The sequence below is a fragment of the Taeniopygia guttata genome, chromosome 5, assembly GCF_048771995.1.
Source record: "Taeniopygia guttata chromosome 5, bTaeGut7.mat, whole genome shotgun sequence".
Lineage (NCBI taxonomy): Eukaryota > Metazoa > Chordata > Aves > Passeriformes > Estrildidae > Taeniopygia > Taeniopygia guttata.
Window position 1 is genome coordinate 48,468,519 of NC_133030.1, and position 19,019 is coordinate 48,487,537.

The 19,019-nt window shown below is 35.6% G+C and overlaps 1 protein-coding gene across 7 annotated transcripts in view; it reads right to left on the reverse strand.

The window, feature by feature from the left end:
- Positions 1 to 7,950: 7,950 nt before the first annotated feature.
- Positions 7,951 to 19,019, reverse strand: part of RPS6KA5 (ribosomal protein S6 kinase A5) — a 72,738-nt gene continuing 61,669 nt past the window's right edge. For all 7 annotated transcript variants that reach the window (XM_072930339.1, XM_002200107.7, XM_030274851.4 and 4 more), the window contains 5 exons: positions 18,811 to 18,981; positions 15,247 to 15,438; positions 14,450 to 14,609; positions 13,307 to 13,470; positions 7,951 to 12,363 (listed from right to left, as the gene is read on the reverse strand). In XM_072930339.1, the coding sequence (XP_072786440.1) occupies positions 12,124 to 12,363; positions 13,307 to 13,470; positions 14,450 to 14,609; positions 15,247 to 15,438; positions 18,811 to 18,981 (927 nt within the window). In that variant the 3' untranslated portion in view covers positions 7,951 to 12,123. The remainder of the gene's footprint in view (positions 12,364 to 13,306; positions 13,471 to 14,449; positions 14,610 to 15,246; positions 15,439 to 18,810; positions 18,982 to 19,019) is intronic.

Here is a 19,019-nt window from a genome sequence, read left to right on the forward strand (position 1 = left end):
TCAGAGATGCAATTCAAATACTATTTGTATTTTAAGGCAATCATAATCAACTCCTACTACCATCTGATATTCTGTTAAATGTGAAGTGCAAAAATTTTCAGGCCAAAGCTCATTAGTGGGATAATTAATTTCCATACAGTGAAGAGCACAGCTCATAACCATTAACAGAAGCAAAACTTTTACTGGAACCCAAGTTGTCTTTTTTTTCAGTTAATGCAACATTGTTGTTGAAAGGAGGAACTACACAGTTCTCCATTCCTACTGAAATCAGTAATCTCTATGAAATTGAGAACAGACCATATGAAAATTCTTTGAGGAAATAATTTCACAGTGACATTTGTCTCTTTTTTGAGAGTATAAACACACCATTTGAAAGGAAGTGAGACTGAAGAGTAGTCACTAAATCAACAGTCTGACAAAAAGCCCAGTATAAAACCTACCACCCCTGTCTCATAGCAAGGAAGACAGTCATGTAAAAAGTAAAATAAACTTTATCAAATTATTTCAACATTTCAAGGTTTTGTACTTAGAGGAGTTCATTTTCTTAGAGATAGAGTAGTTACATGTGCAAATGTAAATTATTTTGTAAATCATTAAGCCTTTATGCCTGTTTGAAAGTTGAAATCATACACAAAACAATTCAAGAAAACTTAGGAACCTGAAAGCTTTCTTTATAATGGACTTGATTTTGTAGTTTGTTGCCTTCAAAGTGATTCAGTTCATACAGCACTTGTGAGATAATGGGCAACTGATACTGAAAATGGAATGTAAGCCTGTACAATCAAGCAAACAGATTTTTTTATTATTTTATGAAATTCCTTTGTGTTCATTCACAGTCATTAGTAAATGACTGGGGCTAGCAGCCACTGATATTGTCTGAATCCAAAGTTTAATTACTAAATGTGCTAAAAAAAAAAAAAAAAAGTCATATGCCAAAAGAAATCCTTTCTAAGCCCACCCATGTGAAATGGGAGCCAGCATTGCCAGTGAAAGGGCAACAGAGTATCACTCAGCTGCCAGTTTCTACTAAAATCCTGTTCTCCCAGCTCCGTGTTTCATACTACATTTTAAACCTGATACACTGTGCCTGCAAATGTCATCTGCACCACAAATGCACATATTTACACACACCAAAAAAAAGTCACCTCCCAGAATTTAAAGAAACCTGCACACCACTGTTTTTCAGAGGCTAAATAAATGTATTTATAGCTGAATTGAAACTTGCTCCACAACTGTATTTTTACAATGGTATGGTGCCAGTAAATTTGCTATCCTACATTAATATGTAGTAAAAAATAGGGAACAAAATGGAAAGAAAAATGCCATATCTTGCTGTTTCTCATTTTTATTGTGCCAGTGTAAAACACTGCAGTCGTGTTCAAAGATCTAGGGATTTTAGGTAAGTGCTTTGGCAACTTTAAAGTTCAGGGAAAAGCCAGGGTAGGGTCTAATCATGGGTCTTTCATTGTGCTACTGTCATGGTAAGCCTCTCTCCTGCTCTATTTCAAACAGGCGTCCAACACTGCTTGAAGGGAAGCAGGGGAAGAGGGACCCCGCACTGTCTTTGCACAATAACAAAACTCACAGGCACAATTCAGCTAAATTCTAGACATGATCCAGATTGTAGGTTAATCTCTAGCTTAAACTCAAAAACGAAAATCTTCCTAGGCAAATTGAACCTCATAAGCAAAGACATTTTCCTATTCTTTTGACTTCTGAAAATAGCATCCAGAATAGTATTATGGATTTTTAAAAAATATTAGAAAGATACAAAGGTTTTGCACTTTCTTAGGCCTCTACTTTTCAAAACAGAAAACCAGCCATGTACCATTTTTGACTATTCCTTAAGGGGAAGAATAAAATACAATGTCATACTGCAAACAAACGTTTGCTCGTTGCAGTGAGCGACAGACGAACTATTTGCCAGCTCCATTGCCAGACCACCAGAGGGAGTCAAAAGCTACACACAACTTGGGAAAATTTCTAAACCCGCGGTAGCTTAAAACATTGACAGAAAATACTGTATGGTGTGAATAATATGACAAATGGCTAAGAAAGTTGCCGAGGACAATGAAAAATTTCAGCAACATCATCAGTTCATTATTACCCAGAGGAAAGAAAAACATTGGTGGCAAAGGAGTATTCAGCAACTATTTTTGTTCTGTTTGGAAAGAATGAAAAATCATGCATTTAAATTAGATGTTTTACTTATGTTAATAACTGGAGAGAAGTCTTCAAAAAATCAGCAGATCCAGAATTAATACAAAATAGTCTTAAACAAAGAATGGCTCATCATGTGCCTTTGAACAGGTCATGGAACACCAGGGGCATCCTGAAGACACTGGGTTCCTGCCTGTGTGCCAAAGGAAGGTGGAAGACAGCGGGAAACACAGTCTGCCCAGCCTGATGTGACCCTAAGAGAAAATCTGCATGCAAGGCTATGTTATTATGTTCCAAAATCAAAGGTCCTTAGCAGAGAGGGGAGAAGGAGACTTTCTATGATCAACTGAGAAAAATTCCAAGAGATCCACACTCCTACAAGTCAAAAACAGAGTGGACCCAGTAACACAAGTGTGAGCTGCTATTTCTGCATAGCAAATATAGGTTCAGAGATCGGGCCAATCACCAGTTTCTGCCATAACAACTGGCAGAATCAAAAAAATATTTGCTTCATGTTTTGGAAATTAAATATCATGTAAAGAAAACAGCATTTAAAAAGAAAACAATGAACTATACAAAACAAAAAGAGTTGAGACCTGCTCCAAATAAAGTTAGATAAGAAATTATATATTTTAGAAGTTATCACAATAATTAACTATTTGGTTAAATACCAAATAGGCAGCAGATTCTTCCAGTCTTGATGTCTCCCAAAACAAGATTGCATGTTTTTCATCAACATGAATTGGTCAAACACAAGTTATTTGTCTAGACACAACTGATTTACATTTGATACAAAATGTCAGATCACAGTCAATTCCCTGAAATCCTTGCTGCATTGTGCAGTGGCAGCCTACAAAACACCAGGCATCACCAAAGACTACTGAGGACCACGCAGCCAGCATAATTCTGCCACAGTGTAGCCCACACTAATGTGCACTGGAGTGCTGCGTGCAATTCTTGCCCCACTGGTTTGACTCAGCATTACATTTCTGACGTTCTTACAATACTCAGTTAGCATCACACACTACAACTCACCTCATCTGGTCTAACTCAGACTTTCAGAACTCTACTGCCTAACACTTGCTCTTGTAGGTCAAAAGAAATTCTGCTTTCAGCTTCAGAGATTCTCAAAAATTAAATTTTTTTTCCTCTTCATATCCTCTGTCATAGTCCCATGTCATAGTTCGTTTCTATGAAAAGCTCAATTTGGTATTTCCAGAGAAGATTAGAACTGGTTCATTTAAAACACAGTAACATGATCAAAGAAGTCTCCAAAAGGTAGCTTTTGTCTGAAACCACTGAATATAACTTCCAGTCTGCTTCAGTGCCCCGGAGATCATTCTATCAGCACAGATAAGTTAAGAACAGCATATATGCTTTTTTTAGCTGCTTGATAAAAACTCAAATAGAAAACAATAATCTTACTGTGAGGATGGCCTGTTGAGAATGGATGTGAACTATCCTCCTATGGACTTTTTCCATCTTCACAAAGATGATTCACAAAGCTTCTGGGGACTAACTGCCAGTTTTCAGCCTCTTACTGCTCCTGCTGGATCCAATTACAGGTTCCTGAAAATCAGAAGTTCCACATCTGCAGGAAAAAGCTGATTTCTCCTACCTGCTGCTGACCTAACTCTAATTCAGAGTGTAAAAGTCAGCCAGCCAGATCTGGCACCTTGTTCAGAGTATATTTCAATCCAAGTTTGAAGGTGGTACTTCAGCTCATACCTTTCAGTTTGCACACAATTCCCCTGTCCAAAATTTTTAATTAGTTATTTTTAAAACTGGTTTATTTTTACTTCTAACAATATTAATTCTGTTTGTCACTTAAGTCATCTGAAGAGTAAGGTACCTATTTAATGATCAGTGCAATTTAAGCTGGATATTTCCACAATGATAAAGGAAAATGTTTATTGCATAGCTTTTCTTCATGGTTTTATTTCCTCTGTATATTGGCCATTTGACTCCACAGTTCTCTTGGGCAGAAATACCCATGTATTACCTTTTAGGACAAGCAGAAAGACTATAGAAATCAAAGAAATGAGTGGGTTAACATAAATAGAAAGGCCAGGACAGTAAGATAACCAAGTCTAAAACACGGGGAGTGAAAATAAATAACAATAATTAAAAGCAAACACCATACTTGCATCCCCTGAAAAACCCAAAGAAAACCTGCATAACCTACTTAATCCCAGTGTATGCAAGAAGAATGTAGGATTCTTTAGGTATGATGATAGCATTATACCATAGAATTTTACCATATATATTCACACATTTTCCTCTAAACCCAAGCTCCTGACAGTGCTCAAGCTCAGTAACAGCTCAAATACTATCAGTCTGTCTTAGAGACTTGTTCAGATACTTCTCCCTACTGCCAGAGAAATCAAGCATAATGTACCAGCCAATAAACTCCCTGGTTATTACCAATACAACTGCCTTCATCCATGTATCATCTCCCTAGTCTTCAGATGTTTGGTTTGTATTGGTTTTTTTTACATTTTTCTGAGAGAAGAGTTCCCAGGACACACAACTTCAGTAGTCAGAAGAACGATGGACCTGCAGACCACAGGGAATACCCATGCTATTGCTCTGCAATGTACTCTCCAAGAGCTTCTCTTATGGGAATTCAAGGCTGACTTTTTATCAATTACATTATGTACTTCTCCAGATTACTTTGCATTAACTTTGAAGCCGTCAAACTGGTTAACCACACAATACAGGGCAAAAAAACCCCTCTCTTCCTGTTTTTAACAACATAGTTTGAAGAAGAACACAGGCTGCCTAAGATCAAAACCTTCATTACAGATATCATCCCAGCATAGCTGAAGGGTCTGATTTGCCAAATGTTGATCATACCCTGGCGCTTACCAGGACCTGCAAATAAGAAGTACCTCCAGGACAGAAGCCCAGCAATAGATTTTCCTAAAACCTGTGTTTCTGACAGGACTGGCCAACAGTCTGGGCTTATCATCCTTCAAATAAGCATGGTTAGGCTTTAACAGCCCTAGAGACAGGAGCGTGCACTTGACATCTGGTTCCACTAATGTTCTGCAAGTCCTGAGCAGTCTTCTAGAACATAGCTTTCCTGTATTTTCTTCACCACTATATTCACAAAATTATCCTTTCTTCTAGTACTTCTATCAAATTCACAATCATCCTCTGGACTCACTCCAAAAATCCTCATTCATTTCCTGAATATTAGGCAAAATAAACCAATTCAATTAATTATCTTGCCTTTAGATTCTCTTGCTTTTTTGAACCTGTCACAAGGTTTTGCATGTTGGCATGACAAAGAATTTAGAGAAGTGTGTATTTGTCAGAAATAAAATTCCACTGTAATTTGTTGATAACTGGCATTAGAGAAATAAGGAATTCATGTCCATAATGCTGTATTTACCACTTGAAAACTGCACTGTTTCCAAGAAGAAAAGTTGTCAGGTTAATCTGCATCGGGTTCTTTTATTCAAAAAGATTTTAACTGAATGAGATCATTGCTCCTTCAAAAGCAATGGTGTACAACCAGAATGTCCTGTAAATTACAGCAACGCAAAGCACTCAGCATTCCCTTCTTCCCATTTCTTTCCTTCTCCCCATTCCCTGCCCACACTGACACATGAAATAGAACACCCTGTTCCAATCACTGCAAATTAACAGAGCCTGCTCCTTTATAACCAGCTGTCAATCTGCCACCAATTCAATTTTTGCCTTTACAGCTTCAAAGGTAAAGGCAGAAATTAGATACGAGTTCTCCTATTAGGACTACCGAAAAAGTTTTTATCTGGCAAGAAAATAATTTTGCAGGTCCTTTTCTCTGCAGATGAGAGAGATCAATACTGTTAAGTTATTTGTAAGCATCCGTATTTGCTGCAGGAGCATCTTAAGACTACCAAAATTGAAAGCCAATGCCAAACTTTTATTCATTTTTGTAATCCCGCAGCATGTTAAGATTCAAAGCCTGTTCTCATTTTGGTCCAGAAGTAGATCTCAAGTCTTGCTTTTAGTTTGACAGCACTAAAAGCTGAACTGACCTGCCACAGCTGCATACCAATGGACTGACATGGTGATACATACTAAGCAGAATTGTATGAACACTTGAATGTAAAAGCAGCAGGGACACAGCACCTTGAGCTCTAATTTGTAGCATCCCTCTATAGTGAGCACATCACCAGAGTGGGATCCTGCTCCCTCAAGCAGGCATTGGTTCAACAAGAGTAACTGCTATGTACAGCAGAGTTATTTGCTTAAAGAATGAGAACTCACTAAGGAGACACCTGAGAAAAGCTTTGAGGTATTTGCTGGTTTTGTGAATTTAATTTTTCTTCTCCACTGTATATGACTTTTATAAGGAAAAAAGCATATGTACTGTTACTATTGAGAGAGCTTCTGCAGACCATACAATGACACATCTCTAAGCAGTCACCTCAAGTAACTTAGGAACAAATTTCAAGCATTGTTCCCCTCTCTGCAGCATCATCTTTAAATTTTCCCCTTTCTTCGCACTTTTCTTAACTCTGAAGACTTTAAACTTAAAAGCTTTTTTAGCATAGCTGAATGTCACACAAAATCACATCCATAACTTTAGATAAAATGTACTTGGCTAGACATAGTTTTATCAGCAAATATAATTAATATATATATATGCATATTTTGAAATGGCTACCTTTCCAAACAGATTTATTTTGGTTATTCACAAGGCCTAATCCTAAACCCTTCTATTTTTCTTCTGCTTACAAAAATAGAACTTTGATCATAATCATACCAAGACAACTACATATTTAACAAAATAAAAAAAACAATTAGGGAAAACCAGATGAACACAAATGAGACCAATTTTAAATTTTGATGCTGGATTTCTTGACAAATATCTTTGTATTAAGAAAGCTGTAAGAAGTTTGCACTGTTTGCGGTTTCATCTGTTAGGTTTTTTGGCAGTTCCTGAAGCAATTAAAGAAGAGTTCTGTTTTTCTTTTCTTTATTATTGGCATTTCAAAGGAAGTTAGCAGACTTCTGCATGACTCTTGTAAATACAGTTAGGTTGGTAGCCAATTTTTAAAAGCAATTTTATATGTGAATAATATGGATTCCTCTCTACCACTGAATAAAGTAGTAGTCAGACCAGCCCATAATATCTCTACCTAAACACTTGTAATTGTTTCCCAGCCAGTTGCTGTCTTCCATTTCTATCACACAGAACATGAAGGTTGTCAAAATACATGTTTTCTTGAAATTTACATTACTGCAGGCCTCTTGCATTTCTCTATTATGCAGTTTCTGGGCACAATAAACAAGAGCTGGTCTATGTAATTGAAAGTATCACTTTATTTTCTACTGCAGACTACAGGAATCAGTCTGAGGTTTCTTTTCTACATAGGTGTTCTGAACATTCAGAATCTATTTAATACATGATATATAAAAATGTGTGATGGCAGGCAAGAGCTAGTGAACAGCTCTGCATTTCTTCTACTTTTAGAGAACCTAATGCCTTGTGGGCCAAAGGACCAAACTGAGAAGTGTTTCTCACTGGCAGTTAAAAATCAAAGTACTTTTATCTCTTTACAGTTGAAATATCCATGTTATAACCTGTTCTCTCAATCCAGAATACTCAGTCAACTATCTCAATTGAAGGAAGGCATGTAAAAACTGGAATTTGAAAAAGACTGTCGCTTATCGGGGAAGGAATAAAAACCATTAATTTAGTAAAAACACCTGAAATTATACCTGAGACATAACAAATAATTTCAATAAGATGAACTAAATGTTATAAAGCCACACACACACATACTCAGGGACTTGCAGAGATAAGAAATATGTTTATGTTGGACAACTAGCAAGAAAGCTTGCAATTTATTGTCAGTGAATAATACATGCACAGGAAGATAGCCAGGGGAGAAATTACCCCTGAAAATATCTGCTCGGAAGCTTCTCACTTCTGACTTCCTATAACCTTCTTCCTCTTCTGTGGCAGCCTTATCTGGTCCTCCAAATCTGCATGAGTCCAGAACCCATTTTTAAAATTCAAGTTTTCTTAATCAAAGCATATTACTTTAAATTGAGATCTAGTCATGCAATAACAGCATGTATCTACATGCATGTAGACAACACATGCACAAAGTATGATATGCCTATGCAACATTTCATGATAACCAATGAACACATTTTTTGCTGAGAATTATTCTGTTCTCAGATGACTGAGAAGAGATACATCTGTGTAGGAATTGTTATTTTGTTCAGAAAAGTAGCCACAGAAAAGGGCTGAGAAAACGCATCCATCAGCAGAGCCAATTTGAAGCCTCAACCCATTCTGTGGTGAAATACATATTGCCCCTAGCCCCCAACTGTTTAATGTTTAATAGGGTTTTTTTTCATAGCAGTAAACAATACATATGCCCAATACACTGATTCTTTTCCTTAAAGGATCAAAATTTCACTAAGCCAGAGGAACTGTAAGTTATGTTTTCTTTGTACTTCTCTTAATCCTGTAGCAGAATTACCTGCTAATACTAGTATTTATGTTTCTAAAAGTAGACAAATAAATGGCTTTACCAGATACTGAGTACCTTGAAGATTAGATTAAAACCCTCACTAATTGAAATCTCTACTCAAAAGAAATTTGATTTTTCACACAAATCTGCCTACAGCATTGTCTACTGTCAGAAATAGAGTGCTGTCAGCAGATATCATATTAGACATTAAAGCAGATTGAGGCCCAGCAGCACTGTGAAGAAAACTTAATCTGAGTATACACATAATTCACAATGTAGCATCTCTGCACCAAGACAATAAAAAGTATTTATAGTACTAATGAAGATTAACTTGTACACTTCAAATTTGAAACAGTGGTCTGAGTATGGAAAACACGGCTCATGGTCTTCATATGACCTTGAGTTCCAGGCTGCAACAGATTTAAACACTGTTCTGCCAAGAGTAAATACATTCCTGCAGGGACATCAGAACAAGAAGTAAACTTATTCTTGAGCTGCCTAGTTTGCAACTCAAGTTTCAGTCTATCAATATGTATGTACATCAGCAGTTGTTTATGTAAAGATGCTAATCTAAAAATTCTGACAGCTTAGTGTCAAGTACACTTCCTCCTCAAGAGCTTGGTTACCTGGAGGCAGCAGGCAGTCAAACATTTCAGCTACCCTGGGTAACTGGTTCAAAGCAAATACAAAGTAACACCTAAATGTACTTGGTCCTGCCCAAAAGAAATAGCCTGGGTTTAATTTTTTATTAAACAACTACCATGAGAGCACAAAGAGGACACAGAGATATTCAGCTATAAAAGTTATCTTCGATGCAAGTGATGTATTCTAATAACTTTAGTCTCACAACAGTCTCTCAAAACTGTGTAGAAAAACAGATTGACAATACAGCCATTATCTCTAGCATTTAGTATCTTCTGCAAACATTCTTGTTGTTTCATCAGTTTGTCAAGAAACAGTTTAAATTTCCCAATAGTGAAACAACTGTTCTGTGTTCCTAACATTTAAGTTCTTTCAGCTGGGTCACAATATTCCAAATCCACCTGGTATCCCACAGATTTTTACACTTAAATGAAATCAGACTGAAATTGCTTTTTCTTGTCCTCATCCTGAAGACAAGTTCCATGAACTCCTCGAAGTGCAAACTTTATAAGCAACCTGTTCTCCATTCTCCCAGTTCACTTATACTGTCTGCATGACAAGTATTAATGGTGGATTGTTTGTTGTATTTACAGCAAGTTTATTCAGGAGAGGAAAAGTATTCTTTTACAAATGAGCCATGTTCACTATTGAGATTACTTCCAAAGAGAGCATTCAGAAAGCAAATCTGAATATATTACACTGACAATTATTTTTCAATACTTTAACATAGGCCACTTAAAATTGGTTGTGTTATTAGCACATAGACTGATCTTTAAATATACTACTTCTACATAAACAGTGCAAATCTCAATATTCACATCAACCTGAAATTAATGCTGCAATTACTGTTGACATTCACATCAAGAAAGTAGCAAACTATTTCACATGAGCAATTCCAAAACCTCAGAATGCCATTATTAATATTAAAGAAACACAGAACAAACATGTTGGGCTTCAAAGCCTTGTTTTGATACACACAATCCCTGTAAACATGGATTTATTGTATGTGTCAATACTGATATCTGATATAATTCTATAAATAAAACCACTGATATAAACAATTTCTATAACCTTTTTTTTTTTGTTTTTGCATAGGGTTTGGATTAAGGTTACTTCAGCATAGAGACAGCTGTTAACAAACTCCTCTAGTCAATTAGTCTCCCATCACACAAATTTAGGCATATGACAAGGAGCCTCTCTGACTTCAGTGGAAACTTACACATGTAAGCATTTGCAAAACTGGAGTCATCTTTAGCACTTAAGTTACCCCTAGTCATTTAGAATACAAGCTATAAAAGAGCTCTCCATAAATTTATAAAATATACCGATTTAAAAGTTTATGCTGATGTTTCTCTAAGTCACATTTATGATTCCAAACAGTTATGTACATACTATACTATCACAGTAGGAAATACTTCACTGTAGAACACCACAGTGAACAAGTCGTGAAGCACAGTGCTCAATATAATTTCCCTTTAGTATTCCCAGTGCATAAGTTGTTAACATCTACACTACACAAGGTGCCCAAGTCTAGTATTTGTTATATACAATGTAAAAGCAAGATAGAAAGAGCTTTGCATTTTACAGTAAGGAATGAAAACAGTGGGTAATATACAGGGATTCACTCCTGCAAAGTACAGAATTTTCCTTCACAATGACCACAACCATCAAGTGTGATGGATTTCAGGTCATTCAGCCCAGTAAAACAGCGCTCAGCACCTTGTAGGAAGAGATCTGAGTGCACTTTATTCTAAAACACCTCCTTTGGATGTTATAAAGTGCAAAAAATAAAACATATATTCTAATATTTTACAGTCACTATTAGACTGCCATATTTGCACAATGCAAAATTCAAATAACTTGGTATGCATTTTTATGGACCCTATAATAACAAATGTTGAAACTGGAGTTTTCTCATCTTTAAAAAAAATCTTAGTATTTTAAAATTATTGTTTAACTATAAAAAGAAAATATAAATTATAATTAAATCTTGAAATAGGTATTTCAACGTGACCATTTTCCAAAGCAACAAACATGAAATTTAATTTTTTCTTATAGCATTACATTTTAGAATCTGTAAAATCTTTTAGAAGTTAATAACTTCAAAAAATAAAAATTGTTGTATCACAGTACTAGACATCTCACCTTATATCTTTTTCCCTAGAAGTGTTTAAAAAAATAAATTAATTTTAAAAATCTAAGACTTCTATTCTCAGCTGTTTATAACAAGATACGTGGAGTTAATTTTTAAACAAAGTAAGAGTTCCATAGTGCTTCATTTTCATTTTAAAATTCAAATAAATGGGACAGAATGAAACCATAAATTTAAAAGGCTTTAAAGTACTACACTGCTTTGGTGCATTGTACCAATGATTGTTTACATGCACGAAGAATCAAATTCTACAATATTCTTCACAGAGCTGGGTAAGAGCAGAAGATCCTGAAGTTGTACACGTTATAGAGCTTTCCCTTCTTTGAGCAGTGGGGAAGGAACTGGGAGGAAGGTTGTGACACTGAGGAACAGTCTTCTTCCAAGCGGTACCATGAGCAGCACAGCTACTTACCTTGAGCTTGGCTGCACACCAGTAATTTAGCCCTCAGAGAATACAATGTTGGTTGTAGAACAGTATTATACTATATCCAGTGATACCAAACAATTCTTGAAGGAAATGTATGGAAATACAGAGCTAAAAAGGTATGACTGAAATACATTTCTAAAGCAACAGAAGTCTTCCTGTAGCAGCCTGTAAGCCACAGGGAGGAAGAGCAGGAGAAGACAATACAGGTACTGCCAAGTCTATAACCACTTAACTCCTCGAGACAGGATATTCTCTGCTGCTCATTCAGAGAACTGGAAGATAGTTTCTGGGTTATTGCTGTCTGTAGGGTTTGTGGGCTGCAATGTCTTTGTGGGTGTAGTTTTGCCATGAGAATGAGAGGAAGAAGAATGGGAACTTTCACTGGAGCTGCTACGTGTCTCTGTGCTTGTACTTGTTTTTTTCATTTTCCTTCTTTTTGCAAGAGGTGCCTTGTCCACATTCTGGAGACAGAATCCTTCCCTTTTGTACTTGTTAAAGGCCTGTTTCAAAATAAAAGGTAATTCTAAGCTATTCAAGATATTTAACACATTTTTTTCACTTATTGTGAATGGTCCACAGTATATATCACAAGATAAAATGTAATTTCTTGACTAATTCCTATTGTAGCTGTAACAACGACTCTACCAACCTTTACAGGTACATAAGAGCCAATACAAAACATTATTGATTAGCATCTTCCTCTCCTTGTTCTTTTTCATTTAGAAGTATTTTTTATTTAGCCTTAACCTATTTAACACTACATTTTCAGAGAGAACACTGCTAAATTAGTTTTTCTTTCAGTCCAAATTATGTTACATTGTCAGGACCTCTCCAAGAAACAATTACTTTGTTCTTCTCTCCTTCCTAAAAAGCACCCACAAGCATTTCAGCATAGATCTACTCAATTTTGATTTATTCTTTGTAGAGGTTATAATGAGAATCAACCCTATGTTTATAAAGTACAGTTGCAGTCAAAATTATTTTAATAAATAAACAACTAGATAAGCAAGCCCAGTAAAAAAGCACTCATGATATAAAAAATACGAACTACATACATATATTCCAGAAACTCTACCTCAATTTCGTAACCATAATGACAAAAAGTCAGTTATTTAAGTTGAATATGAAGTTTTGCTATTTTTAATAGAATTTTTAATAGATTTCTCTAAGAAATAGAATACTTTTAATTGCTGTTTCAAGAATGGCACCCAATGCCCAAGTCGTCATGAAAATAAATACCTCCAAGAAATTTATGCTTGCTTCATCATTCATATTTTCATGTACTTTATCAGAGATGTTATGAGGAAATGTTATTGAAGAAAAAAAACAGCTATAAGCATATACTGAATTATAAGGACACATGTATAGTTTTAAAGCAAAAACACACAAATTTAGATGACCTATTACAAAACAGCACATGACAAAAAATTTCTCAGAACTTACATGGAAAGTGGCTTTGACATATGTGTGCACTGCAGCTCCTGAAGAGCCTAAGTTATCAGGTGTCATTAGAGGGTTAGATGAGAGCTGGCTGCCATCCTGAAGCCACTCGTTGTATCTCAGGCTGGACATTTTAATCCTTTTGTTTGGATCCACTGTGAGAAGTCCTAAAAGAAACACATTACATTCTTGAAATCTGTCAGCTATTTATCTTCAGTCAATAGAAAATGCAAATATTTCTTAATAAAATCTCATGCATTGCTTTGATAAGTAACTGATGTCAATATTTATCCTAGGTATGCCAATATTTACCCTAGATAAGGCTCTCACAATGTTATACTATCATCCTCTCCAGAAGAATCTTAAAAGTGAAAAATGGATATCTGTTTGCTAACTCATATCTCTCTTCACACAAACTCAGAACTATCAAATTATTTCTTCACTTAAAACCTGTATAGGATAAAGTCCAAAAGAGTAAGCCTCCGATTCCCTGCACAATTCACTCAAGTCTGAATCTCAAAATCCCTACATTTTTGGCAGAAAAATTCTATACAAATCTGCTTCTACAGAAATTCAGAACTCCATCTAAGTAGCATTAAGGTAGGTGTCTACCTCATGATGAAAACTTAATTAGATGCTCAAAAGCTTAAGGGAACCAAAGTATGGCAAATGTCAATGAAGTAGCTCAGAAATACAGTAAGTAGTCTTTGGACAGGAATTAAAAAACAGCCAATGGAAATTAAATAGTAAGACATTAATTTTCTGCAAAAGCTCAGCTTTTAAGACATTTATCTCATAAGCAGTTTTGGTTTTTTTCAGAAAGGCAAAAATAACATAATAGAAAAATTCTGCTTTTAAATATGTTTTAAAAGTGAGTTCACTTTTTCTGATGCTCTTCAGTTCCTTGCAACCCCACTAACCTTATCAGCATTTTACCAGGTTAGAAAACTCTGCTAGGCATGCAAGCAATTTGTAACACACTCTGATGCATCTATTGCTTGTAGCAGAGGTCAGTACACAGCCCAAGCTGTGCATATTGCAAGTTAGACACTTTGCAGCATCCAGATATTGTATGGTTTTCCAAATTCTATATTCTATCTGTTAAAATAAAAACATAATGTACATGAAATACTTGTAAACACATACCTCGAATTAGCTCTTTAGCCTCTTCAGAAACATTTTTCCAAGCCTCCCCTTCAAAGGAAAATTCTCCCTTTTTTATTTTCTTCATAATTTCTAATGCGCTGGTACACGTCAAACTTCTGTCTTGAGACTGAAATGGTACTTGTCCTGACAGCATCGTGTACTGTCACAAGAATAAAAGCAGCATTAGGAAACACAGTGTGTTTATAGACAACTTTGCTGCTCAATATGAAAGGCTGTTGTTTGCATCACCAATGCTACACAATAAAACTTGGCCTAACATAACTTTAAGGCTATAGAATATTTAAAATATAGAAGACTTTCTCTGGAGTCCTTGTTAGAAAAAACATTCATCTATTCCAGGAAGCTATGAACAAGATATATTTCTACCTCATTTATATCTAATGAAACTAATTTTCTGTAGATCAAAATACAGGCCAATCCTTCTTGGAATTGAAACTGTTGAAAGATTATATGGATGCCTGTAAAATCCCCTAACAAGCATATATCTTTCTGAGAAGCTGACTGTATCAAGTAATTTTTCCATTCCCAAAAATGTTAAATTTTATTTCCTACTTGCTAAAAAAAAATTCTGCTCCTTGAAAAGACCTGTCTTTGGAATATATTATTTGTGCAGCACTACTTTCACCTCCCCTTAATTCAGCATGTACACAATTTATGTCTGAAATCATCTAAGTCCCTTGCATTTCAACAAAATAAAATTATTTTTAAATTATAAATAAAAATTATAAATTATAAAATTATAAATAAAATTATAGTTAAAACAATCAATCACTCACCAAAATAACCCCCAAACTCCACAGATCACAAGACTCATCATAACCATTGTGATTCAAGAGCTCTGGGGCAGCATAATGAAGAGTAAAACAAGGAGTCTTAAGAGGCTGATTATCAGGTGGTTTTAAACGAGCAAAGCCAAAATCAATTATTTTTATTTCTGAATTATCAGTTTCATCTGTAAATAGTAAATTCTGAAAAGCAAAGACAAAAATCAATATTAACACTGGGTGGGTACAGAATTTGTTATAATTATTTTGTTACATCTATCACTACAGAAAATTTTCCATTATCTAGAGGAAAGGTGAACTGCAAGACACTGAGGGAAGAGAAAAAGAGAAATAACAACACTCTGGGCTGTTAGAAATGTGATGTGTTGACCTGCACCTGCATATCTGCAAGTCAGGGCGATTCTGAGATTACTAATGAAAATGGATACCTAATGCAGAAACAGTGGAGAAAAGAATTCTGGGAACATTGACAAGAAAAACCCTAAGACATCAACATGCTTGAAGATGGGAGAATTACCTTCTTCCTCAAACAAAAGCAAGTTTTTTTAAGCTTCCAATTCCTTCTGGCATGTTGTCAACAACAGCTTTCTTGTGTGGGGGATTCCCACTGCTCCTTCTTACTTGTGACTGAATAGTCCTTGGTATCAGTGGCACCACAGTACTGCCATGAGGACAATAATGCACAAGAGCCATTTGAAAGTGAAGGATGGTGGTAAAAAGGTGCACCTTAGTGTGAAGTGGTGTTAATAAGTGCACCAATAGTTCAGAGGTTTCACTGAGAGCTGTCTGGCACAGGTGGCAAAGCCAGTGCACATGTATGTTTTGGAAGAAAACTGGGAACAACAGCATTCAAGCACTGAAGGTCAGGTAACAGTCCCACCACAAACCTACTCCTTAGACCAAGGCAGAGACCTTGTTCAGTAGTCCCTGAGAATTCCAGCTTTACACACTGGAATGTGGCACTTTCAGACTTGAAGACAGACAAGTTGTTATCAGTTTGAAAAATATAAGGTAATCTGCTTCTTTTTTGTCCCCTGAGTATTTGTATTTGCCAAGAAAGATACAATAGGGAAGCTAAGTCACAGAAAAACTGTCTGAGGCCAAGATAAACCATAAGCTAATTCTGGTCTTCCCTTCAGCTTCTGAGAGAAGAGCATCATTTTGCTGTTGCCTTTACTGTTCAATTTATGAATGCTAGGAAAAGTCTCAATATTAGAAATCCTATAGTCCTATCTAACCTTGTAATACAAAAGGTGAATGACTCACACAAAGTAATTAATTTCAGACTCATTAACAAGGGTAAAAAATGATTGCTAGACTGTCAGCAGATCAATAAGGAGAACCTGAGACCATTCATTATGGACAAAAGAAAATAGCTGCTACAAAACAGTATTTTAGCATTTTTGCTTTCTGTACTGCTGATAGAGCTCAATGCATATTCAGAGGAGCCAGTTTTTAATTGTTGTGTGTAAATGGATCTACAGGAAGCCTAATTTCAGCAAAAATATTCATACAAGAAGGATAAGTGATTAATATAATAGTCTTTTTTCTATGGTGATGTAATATAACCCTCAAGTAAATAAAGAATGAATACCATTGGTTTAAAAAGTCCTTTCTTATGATAAAAATTAAATTGGTTATGCATGGAAAGAAAGGTACAGTCCAAGTATCCTACACCAGGTTCAGGTATTCCTATTAATTAGGCAAATAAAGCCTGTTTCAGAACCCTCCCATCCCCTAGATATTTACAGCTATATTCCACCTATATTTTAGAATACATAAACAACATTCTCTCACACTTGTTATGTTTTGTTGTAATACCTTTAGGACCCACTTCACAGATTAAAGAACACAGAAAAGCCCTCAAATCCTCTACTGAGAGGCTCCAAATATGGTCACATATGCTACACAAACTCTTTATTCCTATGAATTCTCTATTTTCTATCCAGTACTTTTCCTCTGTTTTATAGACCAACATATGTGATCTAATTACTACTGATAAAAAGAAATCTTCCAGTCCATGAAAGTCAAAGTCTCACTCTTAGTTACATTTAACCAGCCAGACTTTAAAAAAAAAAAAAAAAAAAAATTATCAGTAGCACATTAGATTGCAAAGTTGAGCATCAAAAAAATCTGACTGGAATTCTTAGAAAAGCAACAGAATTTCCTATATATCCTTTTACAGAGAAATGCACTAACCATATCTATATTGGGAAACCTGCATATCCCATTCTAAGTTCATGTCAGAACCTAAAATAGTAACTTTCAAAACAAGCAGGAAGGAGACAAGCAAGTTAAATCCAACTTTGTGGAAGCAATGGATTCGGCAAGCTGTTTGCTAACCCTTCATTACTTGACTCCCAGACTTCTGTTCTTGAACATAATGTAGACTTGAAGACTGCCTAATTTACCACGCAGCTAAGCTCTGCTTTACTGTGCCTTTATATTCAAAGCGGCAATAAGACTCAGATGATAAGAACAGAAGAGAGAAAGAGGGGTTGGTTTCATCCTTTTAATGATTACTTGTTTCAAAAGTGGTTTTCTTACCCTGATGATGCGACTCTTAGAAAAAAGTTTCTTTGATGACTTTTTCAACTCATACATTAGAATTTCAAAATAGTCTCTCTTTAACTGTTTACTTACAACAGGAGCCCAAGACAGATTCTTTCAAACTCATATATTTTGGACTAGTTTTCAAAAATAACTTGCAACACCTAGAAAACTTCATTACCAGTTGAACTGGAATTATTATAAAATAGCATGTCTTCCATATCACAGAAAGTATATTACAAAAAGATAAAACATCAGTAGGAAAGGTGGATTATTTTTTAACTCCAGCTACAAAAAGAGCAGCTATTTCCTGGGGTATGATGGCTGTCATCACCCTACAATGAACATCCTTACTGGATGAATCAACATTAATCTACACTCTTGTCAGGCTCGAGAAAACATACATCCCAACCCATTGCTGGCAAAAACACCCAAGAAAACACTGGCTCCAGGAGGTAGAACAAAGCCAGTGGTCAATCTTATAATAGTAAACTGAATATTTACTATTACAGAAGGCACAATGTTGCTGCACAGCAAAAATACCAGAAAAGCAGTTATTGAAAAATAGATACTAATAAATTGTTTCTTTTGGGAAACTACTGAACTCACTGAACTCAAATCACACATCTTAGTACACATTTCATACTTAACTGGAAAAGAAACCCTACTAAGGAAATTAAGATCAAACAGAAGATGGAAATGTACAAACAAAATACCCAAGCAACCTAGCTCTGCTTATGAATTGTTTCACACCATAAATACATACTAGTGAAAAATGCTCCCAAATAGGCAAAGAATGTTTTTGAACAAGAGTAGAGACTGCTTACAGTTACTTTTACCTATGAACAGAAAAATATCTACAGAATTTGCTAAGTAAAAGTTGCAACATTTAATTAAAAATACAGAAGTAGAAAAGTCTGTAACAAAAGGCTGGAGAAACAGATACATCACATTCCAGATATTTAGTAACTTATTGTCAAAACACATATATGCAAGTCACTATACCTCAGGTTTCAGATCTCTGTGGACTACTCCTACATCATGCATATGGCTCACTGCTGAAACAAGTCTGCGCATAATGTGACTGGCTTCAGTCTCACTGAAATGTTTCTTTTTCTGAATACGTTCAAGTAATTCTCCTCCCTTCAGCAATTCCATTACTAGGAACGTGTGAAGCTGAAACAATAAAAATATAGCACGTTAAGAAATGTAAC